Source organism: Barbatula barbatula, assembly GCF_947034865.1.
Source record: "Barbatula barbatula genome assembly, chromosome: 14".
Classification (NCBI taxonomy): domain Eukaryota; kingdom Metazoa; phylum Chordata; class Actinopteri; order Cypriniformes; family Nemacheilidae; genus Barbatula; species Barbatula barbatula.
The window spans coordinates 13,114,861-13,134,313 of NC_136777.1; the positions used below are offsets into that span (position 1 = coordinate 13,114,861).

The 19,453-nt window shown below is 38.0% G+C and overlaps 3 protein-coding genes across 4 annotated transcripts in view; 2 read left to right on the forward strand and 1 right to left on the reverse strand.

The window, feature by feature from the left end:
* Positions 1-14,015, forward strand: gabrb1 (gamma-aminobutyric acid type A receptor subunit beta1). The gene is made up of 9 exons (XM_079472439.1): positions 1-593; positions 684-775; positions 902-969; positions 5,912-6,132; positions 7,779-7,861; positions 11,324-11,458; positions 11,779-11,931; positions 12,263-12,504; positions 12,615-14,015. Exons 1-9 carry the CDS (start codon positions 493-495, stop codon positions 12,954-12,956), a joined length of 1,437 nt encoding a protein of 478 aa, XP_079328565.1. The 5' UTR covers positions 1-492; the 3' UTR covers positions 12,957-14,015.
* On the reverse strand, positions 13,542-18,114 carry commd8 (COMM domain containing 8). The gene is made up of 5 exons (XM_079472440.1): positions 17,485-18,114; positions 16,856-17,011; positions 16,033-16,185; positions 15,771-15,926; positions 13,542-15,680 (listed from the first exon to the last, which is right to left on the reverse strand). Exons 1-5 carry the CDS (start codon positions 17,527-17,529, stop codon positions 15,660-15,662), a joined length of 531 nt encoding a protein of 176 aa, XP_079328566.1. The 5' UTR covers positions 17,530-18,114; the 3' UTR covers positions 13,542-15,659.
* The window catches only part of atp10d (ATPase phospholipid transporting 10D), a 20,742-nt gene continuing 19,360 nt past the window's right edge, over positions 18,072-19,453 (forward strand). The window contains exon 1 of one of the 2 annotated variants that reach the window (XM_079472434.1): positions 18,072-18,292. The gene's annotated coding sequence lies outside the window, so the exon portion shown is untranslated. Of the gene's footprint in view, positions 18,293-19,259; positions 19,447-19,453 lie in introns of those variants that run through there. The other variant, XM_079472435.1, reaches the window with a different exon arrangement.

Genomic DNA, 19,453 nt, shown 5'->3' on the forward strand with positions numbered 1-19,453 from the left:
GCGTGATGAATTGAACGATGGCGCGAAAGCACCAACGAGCCGAGTCGTCCAGCGGACACGCACCTCACACAAAAAATGCGCAGTTCATGATGCGCGCTGCTGCGGTGCGCTCCTACACATCAGAATCATGACTTAGGTGCAGAACGAATAGGTGAACACATCTTAACGCAAGTGTACGTTCAGAGGACTGCCGTGAGCTCTCGTGTCCGGTGACCCGCTGAAGCGCAGAGCGCCGGGGGCGATGGGATCTGACCGGCATACTGATACGCTTCGCAAGCAGCATCCCCTCGACCTCGATGACCGCAGCATCAGCACCGGGGAGCCGACGCAGGAGAACCTCTCCACCTGTCACTTTGGTTGCTCAATCCTTTAGCGTTTCATTATTTTGATGTTGGTTTCACAGCCGCCCGTGCGTTGCTGTGTAGTGGAAATTGCGGGACCGCTTCTTCAGACTAAGTTTACCGCTTCTGTTGCCGTTGATCTCGCTCGATAATGAGAGTGATGCTGAGCGCTTGGACTCACTGGCGCGCCGGGATCATGTTTCTCCACATATTTGTGGTTTTAACGTTTGGCCGAAGCCCGCCGGCGGACAGGTAAGATGCCGAGCTTAAGCGTGTCAGTATGATAAGACTGCATGCATTAAGTCAGTTTCTTCAAAAGCCCACTGCTGCTATTCTCCCCAGTGTAAACGAGCCCAGCAACATGTCTTACGTTAAAGTCACCGTGGATAAACTACTCAAGGGCTACGACATTCGTCTCAGGCCTGACTTCGGAGGTAAATAAGTTGTATTCTGCATCTACACGTTTCTTTTCTCGGTAACTGTTGTCACCATTTTGACAGATGATAGACTGTCGGATGCTCTGTGTGTCAAAGAGATTGTGGTGTCTGTGCGCTTTGCAGGTCCTCCGGTTGATGTCGGTATGAGTATTGATATCTCCAGTATCGACATGGTGTCAGAAGTGAACATGGTGAGTAACGTGAACAGTCGGAAGGTCCTGCTTTAAGAAAAGTGGTTTAATAGTAAGATATCCTATTAAGGCTAATGGGAAGACTAAAGTGGGGGGCATGGACTGTGTTCTATGGACTATAAAAGTTCACTGAGGAGCAGAATAGATTTGTAATGTGTGATATTTTCTTACACATCCTACACATACAGTCAGACATTGATTTGGAACATGCACAAAAATGACATTTTTTACAACATTTGATTAGATTACATTATTGAAATTATAACTGCATACAATCTTAAGAAAATGTTTTTCAATAATTGTATTTTTTGTGGCAGGTGTCTTTGTACAGTACGTGTTTGGTGGCTTAGCAAGAATATATAACATTAAAATATATAGCCCGTTTCTATTTAACCCCAAGGGATGGTCTTGTAAGGGGTGATGCGATGCTTCAGGTCAAGGTCGAGGTTGTCGCAGCAGGTGAACTGTGTGACAAAGTGTCAGATGTCCCATGCTGGAAAAAGCTATTTTTTGTGAATTATAGATAGAGGGCCTGAACAAACCCATTTCTGTGTTGGTCTGTCATACATTAATTATTTGAGTAAGTGGAAGCTTTTCAAGATGGGCACAGTGATTTTAATTGGAGATCCACAGCAAAGAGACAGTAAGCCTTAGCAGAAATATCTTGCGATTTTTTTTTAGATGTTTTGAAATGGTTTTATAATGATCATCAGAATGAGCATAATTTCAATACTGCAGATACAGAAAACCGCTGTACCAATTATTTTTATGCCTTTGTTTGTTTGGCAAGATCAGAGCACAACGTACAGTCCCAAAATTAAGTTACTGTGGAGTTTGAAATAAATGAAGGGTGTCTTGTGCTGCATAGTTGTGAGTAATAATGCATTGTGCATTGTTGGAAGTGTGGAGATAATCCTGCATCTGGCGTACTGTAATGTGTGTGTTAACCACACATTTTCTGTTTTATCATCACAGCATATTCTTGTGGTTACTTTTCTCATGTTCTAAATGTGCTGTGCTAGCATGTGAAGAGACTAAAGTTTAGAATATTACATACGAGTTCTATGTTCCCAGAAATACAATGTTCCTATTTCACTAATGGAGTGGTGCAGGGATGACGTATTTTTGAAGGCCAACCCGGAAGTTAGCGCCACACTGGTTCCCTCAACCAAAATGATGACGTCTAACGTAACGCTAGTTTCTTTTGTCAACTATAATAAATCTCGATGATGCATGCGGTGGACAAATGCAACATGCGATGCACCAGAATCCTGGCCGGGACGTGTCCTTGAAAAATGACACGTATGGTCACCTTACCATAGACTTTGCGATGGAACCTGAAGTTCTAAAATGCTCTCTCGCTTCCAGGGTTTGCATAATAGAACACATCACTTATTTGATTTGATTGATAATCTTCTGTTGGACCGAGAGTTGATCGCAGAAGATCAGCTCTCTTCTCAGTGCTGTCACCTCATCTGCACTCGCTCTGCACAGAATCACTGCAGTGTGCACTGGTGAAGTTTTCAGTCAAACATGTGAGGAGTTGATGTGCTATCTCATGGTGTTTTCCTAAATGAGTGTTCAAGAGGAACATGGCCGTATAATAATTATCCAGCAGGGTATATAAACCTTTGTTTACTTAAATCTGGTCTGGTGTCAGTTCTCCCTCCTCCTGCCCACTTCAACCCTCTATCTTAGGTGTGTTGTTCTATATAATCTTCCTATATAATTTCAATTACTGTAGTTGTCCCACAGGGGGAGGATTAAGAGCTAATTGCGTCGGGCATGCTTGATTCTCCTGGGTGCTTTAAGAGTTGAGAATAACGTCATTCTTTTCTCACGCTTACATTCTAAACTTCAATTTTTATGTAACACATACAAAAAGAATAGTGACAATTTTAGGCTTGCTGTGTTTATGAACTGTATATCTTTATCGTACAATTCTTGTTGCACAGATTAAAGGGTGAGGATGAGTATGTGATGAAAAATATTTCATTTTTAGGTGAACTGAATGTCAGGGCATCATCTTTGTCATTCATTCTTTACCCAGCCTCCCTTTCTTTTAGTCTGTGTCATTTTGTAGCATCATCTGTTTCTGCTCTTTGGTTTGCTACTTTTAATACTGCTGTGTCCCTCTGATATGAGTGTATCACACCCTTTTCTATCTTGTTTTCTCTTCTTTTTTGAATATGAGCAATAAACCTAAAGGCAAAAACATCTACAGCACAAATAGGTACAGTTATAGTAAGATATACCAAGAACCAAACTAACTAAAATAACAAACATAGCAGACAAACTTCGGTTTTCTTCAACTCTGTGATGTGTCTTTCATGTGATGAGTATACTGTAGGTAAATGAGGTTATGAACCTGTCAGATGTGGCTGTGATACTGCGAGTTCGGCCTTTTTGTGTGTTTGTGTTATTCTACTGTTGTTTGTGTGTGTTTTTCTGTCAGGGTGCTATGTTAAGAAGTTGAGGTGCTGGAGTGATGATTTTAAGCGGTTGTCAGGGGCAACCGCTGCTTCTAATAATAGAAGCTGAAGTAGGCATTTGTCCTAGGCGAACCTGAGGCACACCCATTCTCTCTCGCTCGTTCACATCTCTTTTTCTCTCTCTTTTTCTATCCCTGCCTTTGCTTTCTCTCGTCTTTGGCCCACACTCACATTATATCAGATTGGCACCTGACAGGTTTGCAAAATCCCCTGAAGAATCCACACAATGTTTTCAAAAACAAAAGCCTTTTTAACTTCCTTTTTCCAACTTTACAGAAAGACTGTGTTGTTAAATATTTTTGAAGCGTTTTACTCGATTTACAGTTTTCAGCTGTGCATACATCCAGTAAATCATCTCCAGATAAAAAGAAAGTTTGTTTCCCAAAGGCATGTTGTGAAGTGATTGCATAGGCACTTTAAAAATCTGCAAACTAGGCTGAATGATGTGCGTGTGTGCGCTCTGTGAGATGAGTCTTAACCGAAGCTTTGCGGTAAAGATAAGTCAAGTGGGTTGTGAGTTTGTTGAGGAGTGCTGGGACACGGCTTACAGTCTTCCCCTAGTAGGGCACCAACAGTCAATAGAAACAGTTGAAGTGCTTTTAAGCATCACTCACAAGGCTAGGCAGACATCCCTGGATAATACAAAATGGTCTTCAGTTATTTTTAATAATTAATGTTTGGTAGCTATTTCTTTATTTGTTTAATACAAAATGACGAGTGTACTGCTGGTTAATATTGAAAAGAGAGCGTATTACTGCATTGCAGCAAACCACTTCTACTCTGTAGTGTGTAAAAATACACCAATGTTTCACAGCAACGTAGTTCATTTTTCTACTGTTTAGTTTTTGCAATCCAGAATTTTAGGGGGAAGTCTTCACTAAATAGTAATATGTAAGTTTCTATTTATAACACTTTATGACATCAGAGTTTAGTTGGCGCAGGCAGGTAATTGAAACTTCTTATGCCTGACTTTGCATTAAAAGTCCAGTGTACGAAATTTTGCTTAATTTAGTGGTGAGGTTGCCAATTGCAACCGTGCACTATGGTGGCTGACACAGAACTAAGATGTCATCACATTTTCACTTCTTTGCCGAAGGAGATAATGTATTTACAAAACGCCTTCTGTAGAGCAGTTCATCCGTTTAGGGCTACTATAGAAATAACATGGCACATTCCACGTAAGGGGACCTCTGGTGATGTAGATAGAAATAGCTCATGCTAATATAATGAAAACAAAAAGCCTCATTCTGTAAGATCTTTATACACCTCTGAAGAGATAGTTATTTGTGTTTATATTGCATTTCTGTCAATAGATCATCCAAAGAATTACACACTGGGCCATCAATGTTTCATTTCCTTTAATGATGATTTTCATGAATTTTAATTTAATCATACAGTATTAATTATATTACTAATTGTATTTGATGTAAGGTTCATATTCCCAATTACCAGCTGTGTATGGATATACTGTATCTAACTCTACTATCACGGTTGGTCTTACTTTGGCATTTAGAATCATGTTGACTATCATCTTGGAGTTAATTGCATATATTGAAACATACACCTGTGAATATGTGAATACGTTTGTTCTGTTTAACCTCTGACTTTAACAGTTGAGTCACAGGATCATTCAGATTTCAAGCAGAGACTTTTTTCACATGGGCAAACAAAGAATTGCACAGTCACGTAAGAGGCAATATTGAGACTGCTAGCAGATAATGTATGCTAAGGTATTCATCAAAAAGCAGAATTCCAAGAAAACAAAACCAAATGTTGAAATGTAATATTATGTGTTTTAATATTTTTAGATGTAACAGGTGATGTTGAAATCTGTATACTAAAATGAGTGGATTATTGGGCAAATTATGATTTTTCTAATGTTCTTCAACAATGTGATATTCCAGGCCTGTCTAGTGGTCATCAAAGATTAAAGTAATGCGTTTTTATTTATCTGGAGGCAATGGCTGGCTGACCTTCAGCTGAATAGAGAAGAATCTTGGCTAGGGGGAAGGAGAGCTCAGCCTTGTAAAATAAGCTTGGGGTTGTAGACATCCGCTGTGATATGTCAGAGAGTCAGGCAGACATAATCTCTAAGACTGCAAATACAAAGACACATGAGATCTACAGCCGTGATAAATCATAGTGTGTGGAATATTTACTGTTTGTTGGTGCTGTAAGTGTATTTTTGCACATGCCAATGAGAACATCTGTGGAGCCGTGAACAATTTCTTCATCATTTTTGTTGTTTGTTTGCATAATTACTAAACTAGATGAATACATTAAAGATGCCACAAAAAATATAATCTTAACATTTACAAATGTTTCAAATTCTATATTTCTTTCCAGTGGAACACACACACAAATATTTTTCATACAATGACAGATTTACATTCTTTATTTTGTTTTGTTTTGTAAATTGTGTTTGTCTTTACACTTTGTGTGTTTTTCAGGACTACACCATCACCATGTATTTCCAGCAGTCGTGGCGTGACAAACGTCTGTCCTACACAGGGATCCCTCTCAATCTCACTTTAGATAACCGAGTTGCCGACCAACTTTGGGTGCCTGACACGTACTTCATAAATGACAAAAAATCTTTTGTGCATGGGGTCACAGTAAAGAATCGTATGATCCGTTTGCACCCTGATGGAACTGTGCTCTATGGTCTCAGGTCAGTGTGAAATGTCTTGTTTTTTAGATGTGTTTCCACGGTTGGATTTGTGTTTGTATTTTGGTTTGTGGATGCGTCTATATATTCGTGCTCGTGTGCATTGTTGGTTGACCCTATTCCCCTGACTGTCCTAATGTTGCTATTTTGGAATTTACAACTCAGTGATGCATACTTACCCTGCCAGGGAGTATAGAGCTCTGTTAACCAATGAAATATGAGGCTGTCGCTGTATTACTTGAACCAAGAAGGTCTGTAATCCCTGGAGAAAATCATCCGTTAACATTTATGTTCATCACAAGAACTAACTTCTTGTTAGTTCACGTTATAGTTAAAGTGATTGTTCAGCCAAAAAGGAAAATTCTGTCATCCTTTACTCACCCTCTTGTCATTTCAAACCTTTATGACTGACTTTCTTCGGCAGAACACAAAAGAAGATATTTTGAAGAAAGTCGGTAATCGAACAGCACTAGCCCCCATTCACTTCTATTGTACGAACACAAAATGAATGGGTGCCAGTTAACAACATTTTACAAAATATCTTCTTTTGTGTTCTGCGGAAGAAAGAAAGTCATAGAGGTGTGAAATGACAAGAGGGTGAGTAAACGATGACTTAATGCAAACCTTATTGTGGTGTGTTACCGCTAACACAACCCTATTTTATTTCCATCATTATTGATTTGGGCTGACAACCATCACGTCAGATATTATGTTCATTTATAACATGCTAAAACAGACTGATGACTCACGTCAGTGGACAAAAGACAAAGTAAAGAATCACATCGTCTGTCTTCACTGGGCAAACTGCATACTTGCTTAGTTCGCAGTTTGATCTGAAGCTTCGAGCCATCTCTCTCAATGCTGTATAATTTATGTCTAATGTACTATGCCTGAGAGGTATGGACAGAGCATACCTCCTTATAACACGCAGAGTTATAGAAGTGCTCTGTATATAAAAATACGCAATTGCTGATTAGATTACCATCTTCCTGCCTCTTAGAAACTCAATATCACCTTAATAAGTCATGCTACTGTGGATGTGTGGGTGTTTTATTGCTGTGTTTGTGCTTCCGCTGTCTGAAATAAGTGCTTTAAAGCCAACCTCACCTGGGACTGCAGAACGAAGAATCAATTCCATCATAAAATGACACAAAATGCAGCAGTCACGCACCGAAAGGCCATTCGAACTGTGTGTTTTCAGTGTTAATTAAAGCTCAGCGCAATTAAGATCCAGCCAGAGGCATTTCTGAGAGGCTGCAGACATGACTGAGACCGTGTTCAGGCAATTAAACAGAAGAGGGATAAAAAGCGGGAGATTTCTCAGAAATCGAAATGTCAGGAATGTAACGTGCATCGGCAATTATGATGTTTACCAAGCATCACATGAAAGAACATTTAAATGACACGTGAATGAGCAGTTCTAATCATAGCAAATGCTACCGTCTATCATAAGACAATAATTTTCTTGTCATATTAACGTTAGTTCAGCGTGACTTTTCTGCAAAGCTTTCCTGAGCAGGTATAGCATTAACTTTAGATCTCAGCAATCTTACTGTACGTTAAGGTTGTGTTGTGTAAATGACAGGAGAGATTAAAGAATAGTAAATCATTTTGATATAATGTACTGCTTTTTAACCTCATATCTGCAGGATAACTACCACAGCTGCGTGTATGATGGATCTGCGCAGATACCCACTGGATGAGCAGAACTGTACACTAGAGATTGAAAGTTGTAAGTTCTGTGCATGTTTTGACTTTGTGATTGCAGCTGAAGGGCTTGGTTATATTACATGCTGTACCCAGCACTAATGCGTTGAATTATGGAAAACGTGGACCTGCATGGCACGCGTGGTACTGTCATTAGGGCTGTGACAATATCAGACTTTTACTTCATGGTTACCAGAGCCAATAATCCACCGTAATGATATTATCAAGATATCTGTTTAAATGTTTTCATGAAAAAACTAATTATCAAATTCATAATTAAGAAACAAAGAATTTAATCACTGAGATTAGTTTTTTATTTTGTGATTTCACTTTTTTTGGCCAACAAATCAATTGGAGTGTAGGGATTAGAGAAAGCGTTCGCAAGCCGCGAGTGTTTGCAAGCCTTGTGCCTCTTAAGGCAAACCTTTTAACAGGTGCTGAATTATTTAGAAAATTTGAATTAATTCAGCATCGATACTCACGTTTTTGTATTTCACGGTTATTTACACCCCAAAAATAAGCAGTATTTATTAGTTACAATGTGAATAAAATCTTAAATGTTTTTTTCTTAAAATAGTTATTGTAATAATTACAAAGACAACAAATGCACTTCAGTAGTTTCATTGAAAACGTGTTTTTATTACTTTCCCTTTAATAACACTACTATATAACTATAATGTGCTTGCAACACCTTGCTCAACCAAAAATAATCATCAATTGAAAATGTCTTTTTTGCTCAAATGTCATGCTTGTTCACGATATTCACCTCTATGGTAAAGATGAACATGTCATGATACATCATACTGTATATGTTCATCTTTATGTGCAGCAGGCTCAAAGGTGGATAAAGAATTTAAGTGGCCTATGTTTGATCAACATTTAAAGGGGTCATATGGTGCGAAATTATGTTTTATCAACAAAGTTCCGGAGGAGCACATGCAGATAACTAACCCGGCTGGCTTGATATGACCAATCTCACAATCAGATAACTAACCCAGCTGGCTATCCATGACCAATCTCACAATCAGATAACTAACCCGGCTGGCTTTCCATGACCAATCTCACAATCAGACACTTTAACATTATGTACAGTAAATGTTATACCTTGAGTAGAAAAATCCATGATTTAGTTGAGCAGGTATTTATAAACATGCAGCTGAAGTCAACAAAGATAAGTGAGAAAAAGAAAGCGGAAAGAACATTTTGTGAAATAGCACATTTATCACCTGAGAGAATCAGAACTCACTAATGCAGCCGCTGTAATGCAGAGAGGCTTCTTCCTATCTCACGGCACTTATAGATCCATTCTACATTTCAAATTGAAGATTCATAGAAATCATTCCAGTTGCTCAGAAAGATGCTGGATTTTTTCCAGGCTACGTAACAGTTGCTGTACAATGCAGCAAAAGCACTGCTGAAATCAGTTGTGTAATCGGAATGAATTTATGCATCATCTCATTTATCCTCAAATACCTGCTGCAGAGAATATGGCTGTGCTGACTCTCTCTTTTTCATCTTTCTCGGTCTCTTTGACTTTACGTCTTTCTTTATCTGTCTTTCTTTTGCTCTCATCTCTTCCTCTCCATCTCATTTGCTCTTTGTATCTCTCTTGGTGACAGACAGTGTTTGTTATAGGGTGTCTACTCTGTTGGGCAGACAGCAGTAGCCTTGTGAGGCTGCTGTCGTGTCACGGTGTCTCAGCTCCGAGATGCATATCACAGCATGATGGAGAAACCACAAGACTTACATCACAGCAGACATAAACCATGTTGCTTTCACACAGCAGACATAAACCATTACGTACTGTCATGATTGACCATTACGTCACAGACCCACGTGTTTTATGTGGAGAGAAACATATTATGGTCAATCAGGACATAATATGTGTTCTCTCCAGTCTCGTCATTGGCCCCGCCCCTCTCGTTCCTAGTATTGCTTTCCTCCTGTGTCTCATTACCCACACCTGCCCATTGTTATCTCCTTTGTTAGTTTTCCTATAAGATGCCCTCATGTCTATTGTCTTGGGCTCGTTCGTTGTACTTGTTACGCCGTCATTGAAGCCTTGTCCTGTAAGGATACTTAAGTTTATGCTAGTCTTTGTGAGTGTTCGTTTTAGTCTTGGTATTTTGTAGTTAGTGTTCTTGTCAAGTGTGTTTAGTTCTTATCAGTTTAGTTAGTCCGTGTCCTGATTGTTATTATTTATCTTGTCTTGTTTTACCCCCCTTGTGGGTTTTTGTTTTGTGTTTATTTAATATTAGAGTCCTTGTTAACCCCTTCATCATCCGTGTCTGCCTGCACTTGGGTTCTCCTCTGTGATTCACAACACGTACATCATATACACTGGGAATAGTTGCTGAAATGTGGACAAAACTCCCCAAGCTGTTTCTTATAAATAGAATGCAAAATAAGGCCTTTTACAAAAGTATTTTATATGGTTGCAAGATTTGAAATATCCAGTAATACATTTGTGTTTTTTAATCAATAAACAGTGACTAAAACAGACAAATCGTATAACTAAACTATAAAAATATATAATGTAAAACTTTTAGTAACAACTCTTGTAACAAGATTTCAACATTCTAGTAATTAAACCCTGATATGTGTTTCTTTACTCGATACACATTGAATAAAAAGAGATGTATATGAATACAAAATAAATAAAAAAATGGAAATGTATACAATTGCTTTAATGAATTTAATATCAATTCAACTAACTGTGGCAAATTGTGGTATTTATGTTTTTTATGTTTATTTTAGTAAATATTTGGCTATTTGTTTAGCTGTTTTTGCAATAATGTATTATGTTACATTACATTATATTATATTACATTGTTATAGGTTTAACTTATTTTCAGTCTAGTTTTTTCAGTTTTGTGATTTTAAAGCAGTATTCTAAAGCAGTTTTTAATATAATATAATATATAACTATAACAATTATAGTTGTGTGATTTTGTGTTGGACAGACATTTGACTGTTGCTACTTAAGGTAAAGTTAATAACGTAAATGGACCCTAAATGGTGCTTTTATCATAGAAAATGCCTCCATTTGATCTGAATATAAAAAATCGGACCCGCAACCAATTTCAAGCTCAAATATAAAAGCGGAGAGGACTCAAAACGATAAAAAAGAAGAAAGGATGGCAAATGACTACAATAGGCCTTGATAAAGATTATCGCTGTGTTTCAGTCACTAAGGACTCTGATCTGATGTTCTTTTGATTGAACTTAATGAAGAACAGAAAGAATGGACGTTATCCCTTTAATTAAGCAGTAATGTTCTGGAGTGCTGTGCTCTCCTGTAGATAAGCAGGGATTGTCTGCAGGGAGAATACTGTCAGTCAGACCTGGACAAGCTTCTCACAGGGTTCTTCTCAGTGCAATAACATACTGATTTACAGAAGAAAAGAAGTAACTTTTCCTTTGTGGTGGATGTTGATGTTTGCTGTGAGTATATTCTGAACCTTTCAATGTCTCTTTTGTCTCTCAGATGGATACACCACGGATGACATTGAGTTTTACTGGCAGGGTGTGAGTTCAGTGACTGGCGTGGATAACATTGAGCTTCCACAGTTCTCTATCATTGACTATACGACACTGTCTACAAAAGCTGTGTTTGCCACAGGTACAGTGTGTTGTCAGACGAATAGCTTTGTGTAGAGACGAGGCCGATCTTCTTTAAAAGTCCTTTAAAAACTACACCAGGGTTACCCTGAGCTGGAAATCATACCGTACACTGAATTGTATGAAGAGTTTATTTGTTATATTTTTGGTTTTAATATTGTTTTGATAAAAATGGCTCTGCATGCGTTCTGTCTGGGGCTGAGAATTGACTTTACCCCCCCAATTGTATGTCTTATGTCTAATTCATTTCACAGATTTAACACACGTTACTGACTTTTACATGTAAATGTGTTTTAATGTCATTTTATTTCTGCTTTTCAGGGTCGTACCCTCGTCTGTCCCTTAGTTTTAAACTAAAGAGAAACATTGGATATTTCATCCTTCAGACCTACATGCCTTCGACCCTCATCACCATCCTGTCCTGGGTCTCCTTCTGGATCAACTACGACGCTTCAGCAGCAAGAGTTGCGCTAGGTGTGTGTTTGTGTTTGTGTTAGGTCACCCTGTACTGTACATTTCTCCATCCAAACACACCCCCACCTTTTTCATTCTCTTAAAGTGATAGTTCACCCAAAAATTAAAAGTCTGTAATCATTTACTCACCCTCAAATAGTTCCTAACCTGTATAAATGTCTTTGTTCTGCTAAACACAAAGGAAGATATTTGGAATAATGTCAGTAATTGAGCAAATCTCATCCCCATTGACTCCCATCTGCTCGGTTACTGACATTCTTCCAAATATCTTCCTATTCTTTCTTCCTAACTATTCAAACGTACTGTTGAGACATATTTGAATTCTCTTTAGGAATCACCACTGTTTTGACAATGACCACAATCAACACTCATCTTAGGGAGACATTACCCAAGATCCCTTATGTGAAAGCCATAGACATCTATCTGATGGGCTGCTTTGTCTTCGTGTTCCTGGCCTTGCTCGAATATGCCTTTGTCAACTACATCTTCTTCGGCCGCGGGCCGCACTTACAGAAAAAAAAAGCTGCCAAAAGCAACAACGAGAGAAGTCGAATGGACAGTAACAGAGTTCAGGTGGGCATGGATATACATAGATCACCATAATAAAGAGAAAAAAGGTTTTTAGGAATCTGTCAAAAACTGATTATTGTTATTGTCCTGTTTTCATTTTTTCTTTTGTAAAGGTTGATGTCCATGGAAACATCCCCCTCACAAACCTTGATCTGCGTCTTAGCGGGGCTGAGATGATAGGTGCCCTTGGGGACCCACGAAACACCATGTTCTCTTACGACAGCGCCAGCATCCAATACCGCAAGCCCCTTACAGGTCGTGACCTCTACGGCCGGCCCACCACCTCTCTCGAGAGGCCAATGCCACGCAAAAAGAGTCGTCTGAGGAGGCGGGCTGCTCAGCTGAAGATCCCAGATTTGACAGATGTAAATGCCATTGACAAATGGTCCCGTGTCATCTTTCCCATAACCTTCTCCTTCTTTAATCTGGTATACTGGCTGTATTATGTTCAGTAGGGGGCGGTATTAACACATCAGGTCAGACTCTCTAACCCTCCATTTGGTCATGACTTGATGTCAAGCAGGAGGAAGGAGTGCGTTTTATAAATTACCCTTCTATGTATATTGTTTACTAATAGATATTTAATTGAAACAATATATCATTTAAATCTATTAGTTATTATGAATATCCAATGTTTAATGTAAGTGGTCAAATATATAATAATTGGATTCATTGGATTTTTGCACAACGCTTGTGTGGAATCAGCTTCACGTGAGACTCAACTGCAAAGACTGAAACCACAAACTCACATTTAAAGGAAAATACTTTACCCGCAAACATCCTGCATGGCAGCACTGCACTTCTATGTCAGACCTGTAAAACCGCATTTGGAGGTCATTCTTCAAATTCAGATTGTTTTTGTAAACGCCTCAAAGCAACATTCTGGGTTCAATGCAAGTTAAAGATCAAATTGGCCCAAAAAGATGCAGGAAAGAGAGCTAATCTGCAAAGCACTGTTTACTGCAACTAAATCCACCCACAGGAGTTCATTAAAAAAGTTCATACACCTTGAAGCCTAAAAAACAACAACTTTACAGCTCAATAATAAACAGGATTTATGTAAACAGAAGTGCTTTACAAAAACAAGTTTTTTTGTGTACATTTTTGTCTTGAAACCCACTTCATTGTAAGTGTAACTATAAAAAACACTCAAAATAATTTTTGAGTAGTCAACATTATAGCACAAATTTGATTTAATTGTTTGACCTTACAGTATATCTTGTATTAAACCCAGAAAATTCCTTCTATATATACAGTTATCTTATGTACAAGACTTGCTGAAGATGATACCTTCACACAATGTAGCTCTTGCGTGTATGTGTGCCAGTGTCTTTGTGTGACTAACACACTTTTTGTGCTTAAAATCAGTTCTCGGTAATCTAATGCAAAACATAATTATACAGCAAAACACGATGACAAGCAGGAATTTATTATGACTTCACAATTCCTCAAAGTACTGTATATAAATTTGTACATTACAACATATCAGGAAAGAAAATGATGTCATCATGGTTTTGTGCTCCTTTTTATAAACCCAAGAATCCTGCCAATAATTTCATTTAAGTGGCGGTTGACTTTTCTATTTTAAAGCCCAGTATGGATAGCAAGTTACAACAAAAGAGAATTTGGAAATATAATACACGTCCTCCTTTCTTTTGTTCTCTTTGATTCAATCTTAGGCTTTATTGTAAACAGGCAATGTAATTTATCTTCCTGACACTAGTAAGCTGACCTAAATATGGGCATTGTTGATATAGGACTATTTATATACAGTAGTATAGGAATTTGGTGTATTTACTGTACGCACATGCATTTAGCTTTAAACATTCACTGTGAGTTATGTATTATCGACACTCACCAAAATAATAGGAGATAGGAAATAATAACTAATTTGTTGTTTTTGTCTTTATGGCTGAACCTGTGCCTTTTAAGAATTAAGAAACAGGGTTTCACATACAACAGAAGAGTCAAATTATTCTGAGAGGATATCCATTTTTATAGAGAACGATGATAACGCAGGGGAATCACAATAACGTAATCAAGCATAAGGGTACTTTTAAGTTCTTTTCTAATGCCCTGCATTGATATTGATATCATCATCAGCTATATAATTACATAAAGGGGCATGTAAATAAGTCGCTCCCAGTGCAAACACTAGTATTGGCCTGGAAGATAATCTTCTTGGTTATTTATCAAAAGTGAAGCAACATTGTTAGACTCTCCATTTAAACTGATCAAAGACATCTCGAGAATGTAAATGTATAAACAAAGCATATTCAAATTCGCTTTGGCAACGAATACACTAAAACATACGTACACATGAAACTTAAAAGCCAACTTTGATAGACCATTTATCACTCATACAAGGTGTTTGGCCTACAACAGCGAATGCCAAAAGATATAAAAAATTAACAGAATAAAAAATTATCCTAAGCGTATTTCTGAACAGTATCCTATTAGAACCACTAGCCATGTACGATTTCTGTAATTGCACTTAAACTTTGTTTGTTTGAATGCTTGACTGACTGAATGAGATGCAGAAGGTGCTTGTATTGGAGTGTATGTATGCATCTGAGTCGAGGACTGTAAGCACAGTTGTTCTTAAGGATACTTTATTTTAAATCATAGACCTTTTGAATGAATCCAAATAAAATCTCATCAAACCAACCGCAATGTGAAGAGCTGTTTGTACTTGCTGTACTATGAATACACACAGCTGTGAAAGAAATCAAAACACTATGTCTGCAACTTTATTTGAGGATTAGGCGTGTTCACAAACCGACAACCCTCGGGCCTCCTGGGATTGGGAATAATGAGGGCAGAATTTAATTCATACAACAAAGAATCAAGAGAACTTGATCGAGAGGACAATGCAGACTTTAATGCAGGATTTGACTTTATAATAAAGATTATAAATCATTTGGGACCTCTAACCGGTCAATTCTTGTTGCTTATAAACAAGCTTTCACTTGAGCAACAATAAAACAGTCTTTTGAGTTCTGTGTGAGTAGCCAAGAGTCAAAGGTATAATTTCCAGAGTCTTTGTGTAAAGTCTTGTTTGCCGGCAAGCCGGCATTGTCCCAATACATACATCATAATTTCTCTTTCAGAGGGGTTGACGGCACAGAACCCAGAGAAAACAATACCAGTCGGTGTCTTCATTTCAATTGCAGCACCACCTAGAATTGAACAAGTGTCAGGAAAGCTGTGTATGGATACTGCGGTATACTAAAAATACTCAATATATATTTGAATTATGACTGCATTACCTTATTAGCCGCCTCTAATGCACTGATGAGTGTTTGTAGCTCCTCTTTGTTCATTTCTATGTTTGTAGATCTTTGAGTTCCATTATCTTTTAAGTCCAGGCTGAGATTCAGCAGAGGAGTGTTTAAGGCCGAAAGCTTATCGCTGGATAATGCCAGCTGGAGTGAGTCGGTAATAAAACAAAGTGAGGAGAAAGAAAACAAGCAATAGTTTAACAAATTGTACATGTCCTTATATTGTCACACATGAATGTGTTTGACAGACCTTTATTTGCCAGTTGAAGTCTTGTAGCTGTGCGCTTGAGATGGCATTGGTCCTGTCCACCAAAGCATGTTTGATCTCATCGAACCTTGACCTCACACAATGCAGAACAGCCTCTGTACGTGCCGTGTCTAAATCACTCAGCAGCTCCCGAACCTACACATTCATGCGCACAATAAAATAACTCAGGATAACACAGTGACCCCAAAAGTATGTTATTATTTTCTTCTGTTAAAGTATGTTCTCTATTTCCCAAAAAACACACATAACAGGAAAAATTGTATAACTTGATTTGCTTGGGATAAAAGCGTTTACCAAATGCATAAATATATTCACTGACACCTATTGAAAAACCTATTGATATATAAAACCTATTTTATCTCTATCAAAGCTTTTTGAATTCTTATTCTTTACCTATCACAGTAATGAATAGGAGTAATGAATGAAACTGAAAACAGTATAAAATTCACAGCTCAACCGGGAGCTGTGAATAAATGCATGTAAATGTGTTCTGCGCTCCAGGGAAAATAAACACCATATGGGTTCGGAACATTGAGAGGACAAATAGGAATGGTCCACTTTAATAGGGTGAACATGATGGTGATATGGAAGGACATTGCTGATCAAATGCGCACAAAATACAATACAGCAAAATACTTCAAATCAGTTTAATCCCACAAACAAGGAAAAATAATTACATATTGAAAGTTACAAACATGTTTAGTCAACCTTACACAAAAGAAAAGAGGTGGTGTTATAATACAGTTTTAATTCTTCACCAATTGACATAGATCTAATGTTTGTAGATCTGTTCTCCTTTCCTCACCTCTTGATCTGTGCAACCTCTCCCTACAGCAAAACGGATAAAAGATGAGAGGCTGTTCATTAAATCCATCCATTCTGTCAAACTCCACCGGTCACTGTAATCTGACCGTCTGGGACCCCGTCGCCCGCACACTTCATCTGCCACCATGTGTACAATCTTAGACAGAAATAAAGGAAAATTCAGTGGGTCATATTCTAATAGCGTCCATTACAAATACTGTACCATTATGAATGATAATGTTGTTTATGATTAAAACCATTACTTTACGCAGTCTTTGTGCCTTACTTAATATTGTGCACACATACCATTATATACTTAAGTACTACATAATACCAATAATAATGTATTTAAATTGCTTAATGAATTAATGTATTATTTTATACGTTAGTCAACTGTAAATGTTTTACAGAAGTTAGAAAATAAAGAAATAAACTCAAGACAGAGGTATTATACAGCTTGCACTCTAGTGTGCAGTGAAGCTGATCACAATGCATAAGATGAGCTACCTAGGCAGGGAAGCAAGCATACTGCAAAGAGTCGCGTACTGATCATGCGGGATTGAAACCACCTCCCAGCTCGTGTTATTTAATAATGGATACTATATTAAATACCGAAGTGCTTCTACTTACTTTAGGACATTCTTCAGGCGATAATTTCTCGAGCAATGTTATCATTGTGCTGCAGGAAATCTTCCCCGACTTCAGTGATGTCAGCTGATAGAATATCACGTGACCTCTAATATGCGGGATTGCGCTGCTTGATTTTGTTCCTTGTCATCGAATATGCAAGAAACATATTTAATCTAATTTACACATAAAATTCAAAGAAACCCTTTAATGGCATTTACACATGAAAGCAAATGTAGCGTTACATGATCACGAATGAACCCGGAAACATTCGCTCGCGAAATTACAAAATAAAAGTACCTTCAATAAAATACACATTCGTGCAAATGATTCATACTGTTTAAAAACGAAATGTTAAATTAAAACTAGAGTGTGCTGTAATATTTCTTTTTATTTAGCTCAGGTGCATAGAGGGGCAGGTGAATCGTTTAAAGAGGGATTACTTAAAAATAACATAAACACTTGAAAGTACTAGATTACGTCTTTTCTTTCGTATTCCTTTACTCAAAATAAAACTATCAGTTTGCCAAAGCGCGAATATACGCTGTGCATGCAGACAGACGAAAGATAAAGCCGGTGGGTGTTTCTCTGTGTGGAGTGAAGGGAGTGAGCGCACGGATGATGCCTTGTATTGCTGCACGCGACACGCTGAGCTACGGTATATATAATGAAGGCTCGTGCAGTTTCCCAACGCAGTAAACCAAGCTTTTCATCCGCTCATTAAAGTGATTAAAATAAAAGACAACGAATGATTTAAACACGTGCGAACAGCCTGAAACATTCACGTTTATTCCACCGAGTCGATGAGTCGGTAAGTTGAACGTATTTGTTATCCTCAAACACTGTTGCTGTTTTGTTTAATAGACGTTTGATGTGAAGTCTTGGTGGGCGTCTAGTCCGACACAAGCGTTTGAACGCACTTTCTTTCACCGGAACTCGAGGTCACACAGATATGTTTATCTGTTATAAGTGCCTGTAGTAATGTTTACGCCTGTGCAGGTCAAAGACCGATTAACATAATTACTTTTACAGCTCTTATCTTTTTACATCACAAAACGAAGCTCATTTAAACCATTTTCCCTTGTATCGTGATAAGCGCGTGATTGGCTGCTTCGGCATCACGTGCTCCGGGTATTTTCTTTCCCTTGCAACAGTGTGTTGTATTACATTGTGAAGTGACACAATTCAATACCTTACAAATCTTTTGTCTGACTTTGGAAAGGTCTTGGGTTAGATTTGTGTTGAGTTTGAACTTCTGTTGTTTATAATCTGATATGATTTGTGAAAATGGCTCTTATCTCTTCTTTGTGTAATTGTATTAGTTAAGTACAAAAACAAACTTCATGGCTTTTGTTCTTCATTGTAGATGCTGTTTCGGACGTGGTAAAGAATACAATTCAGCGTTAAATACAGGAAATATAATATACAGAACATTGAGGGTTGAAATTTAGCAAATATGATCACCTTCATATAAACATTATTGCATGCAGATGTCTTTACTTATTCTCATACCAGTGTGTGTGTTCAGTGGCGCAAAAAGTGGGTATGCGCTATATGCGGCGCATAGGGGCGCCACACCATGGGGGGCGCCAACGCGATGGTTTAAAAATGTGAAATAGTAAAAGTTATATACATTTTTATAAAATTTATATAAGTTATTGTATATATAAAAAGTTATATACATTTAAGAGGACTAACAGGCTAGGCGGCACCGGTGCCCTCATAAGATTCCATCATATAATTTATTTAGACATAGAAGGGTAATATCGCAAGTGGGCGGGGCGCCGTGAGTTACGTTAAGTACGCAGTAACGTTGGTGAGTTGTCGTTGAAATTTGAATTAGAAAAAGATGGATAAACCAAAAAAGCCTTCGGGGCTAAACATAGAAAAAGAAAGATAGAAAAAGGAGATGGCCTGTCAAGGGATGCGACAGCAGCTAAATACGTGGATGGTGAAAGGCAACAGGTAGGAT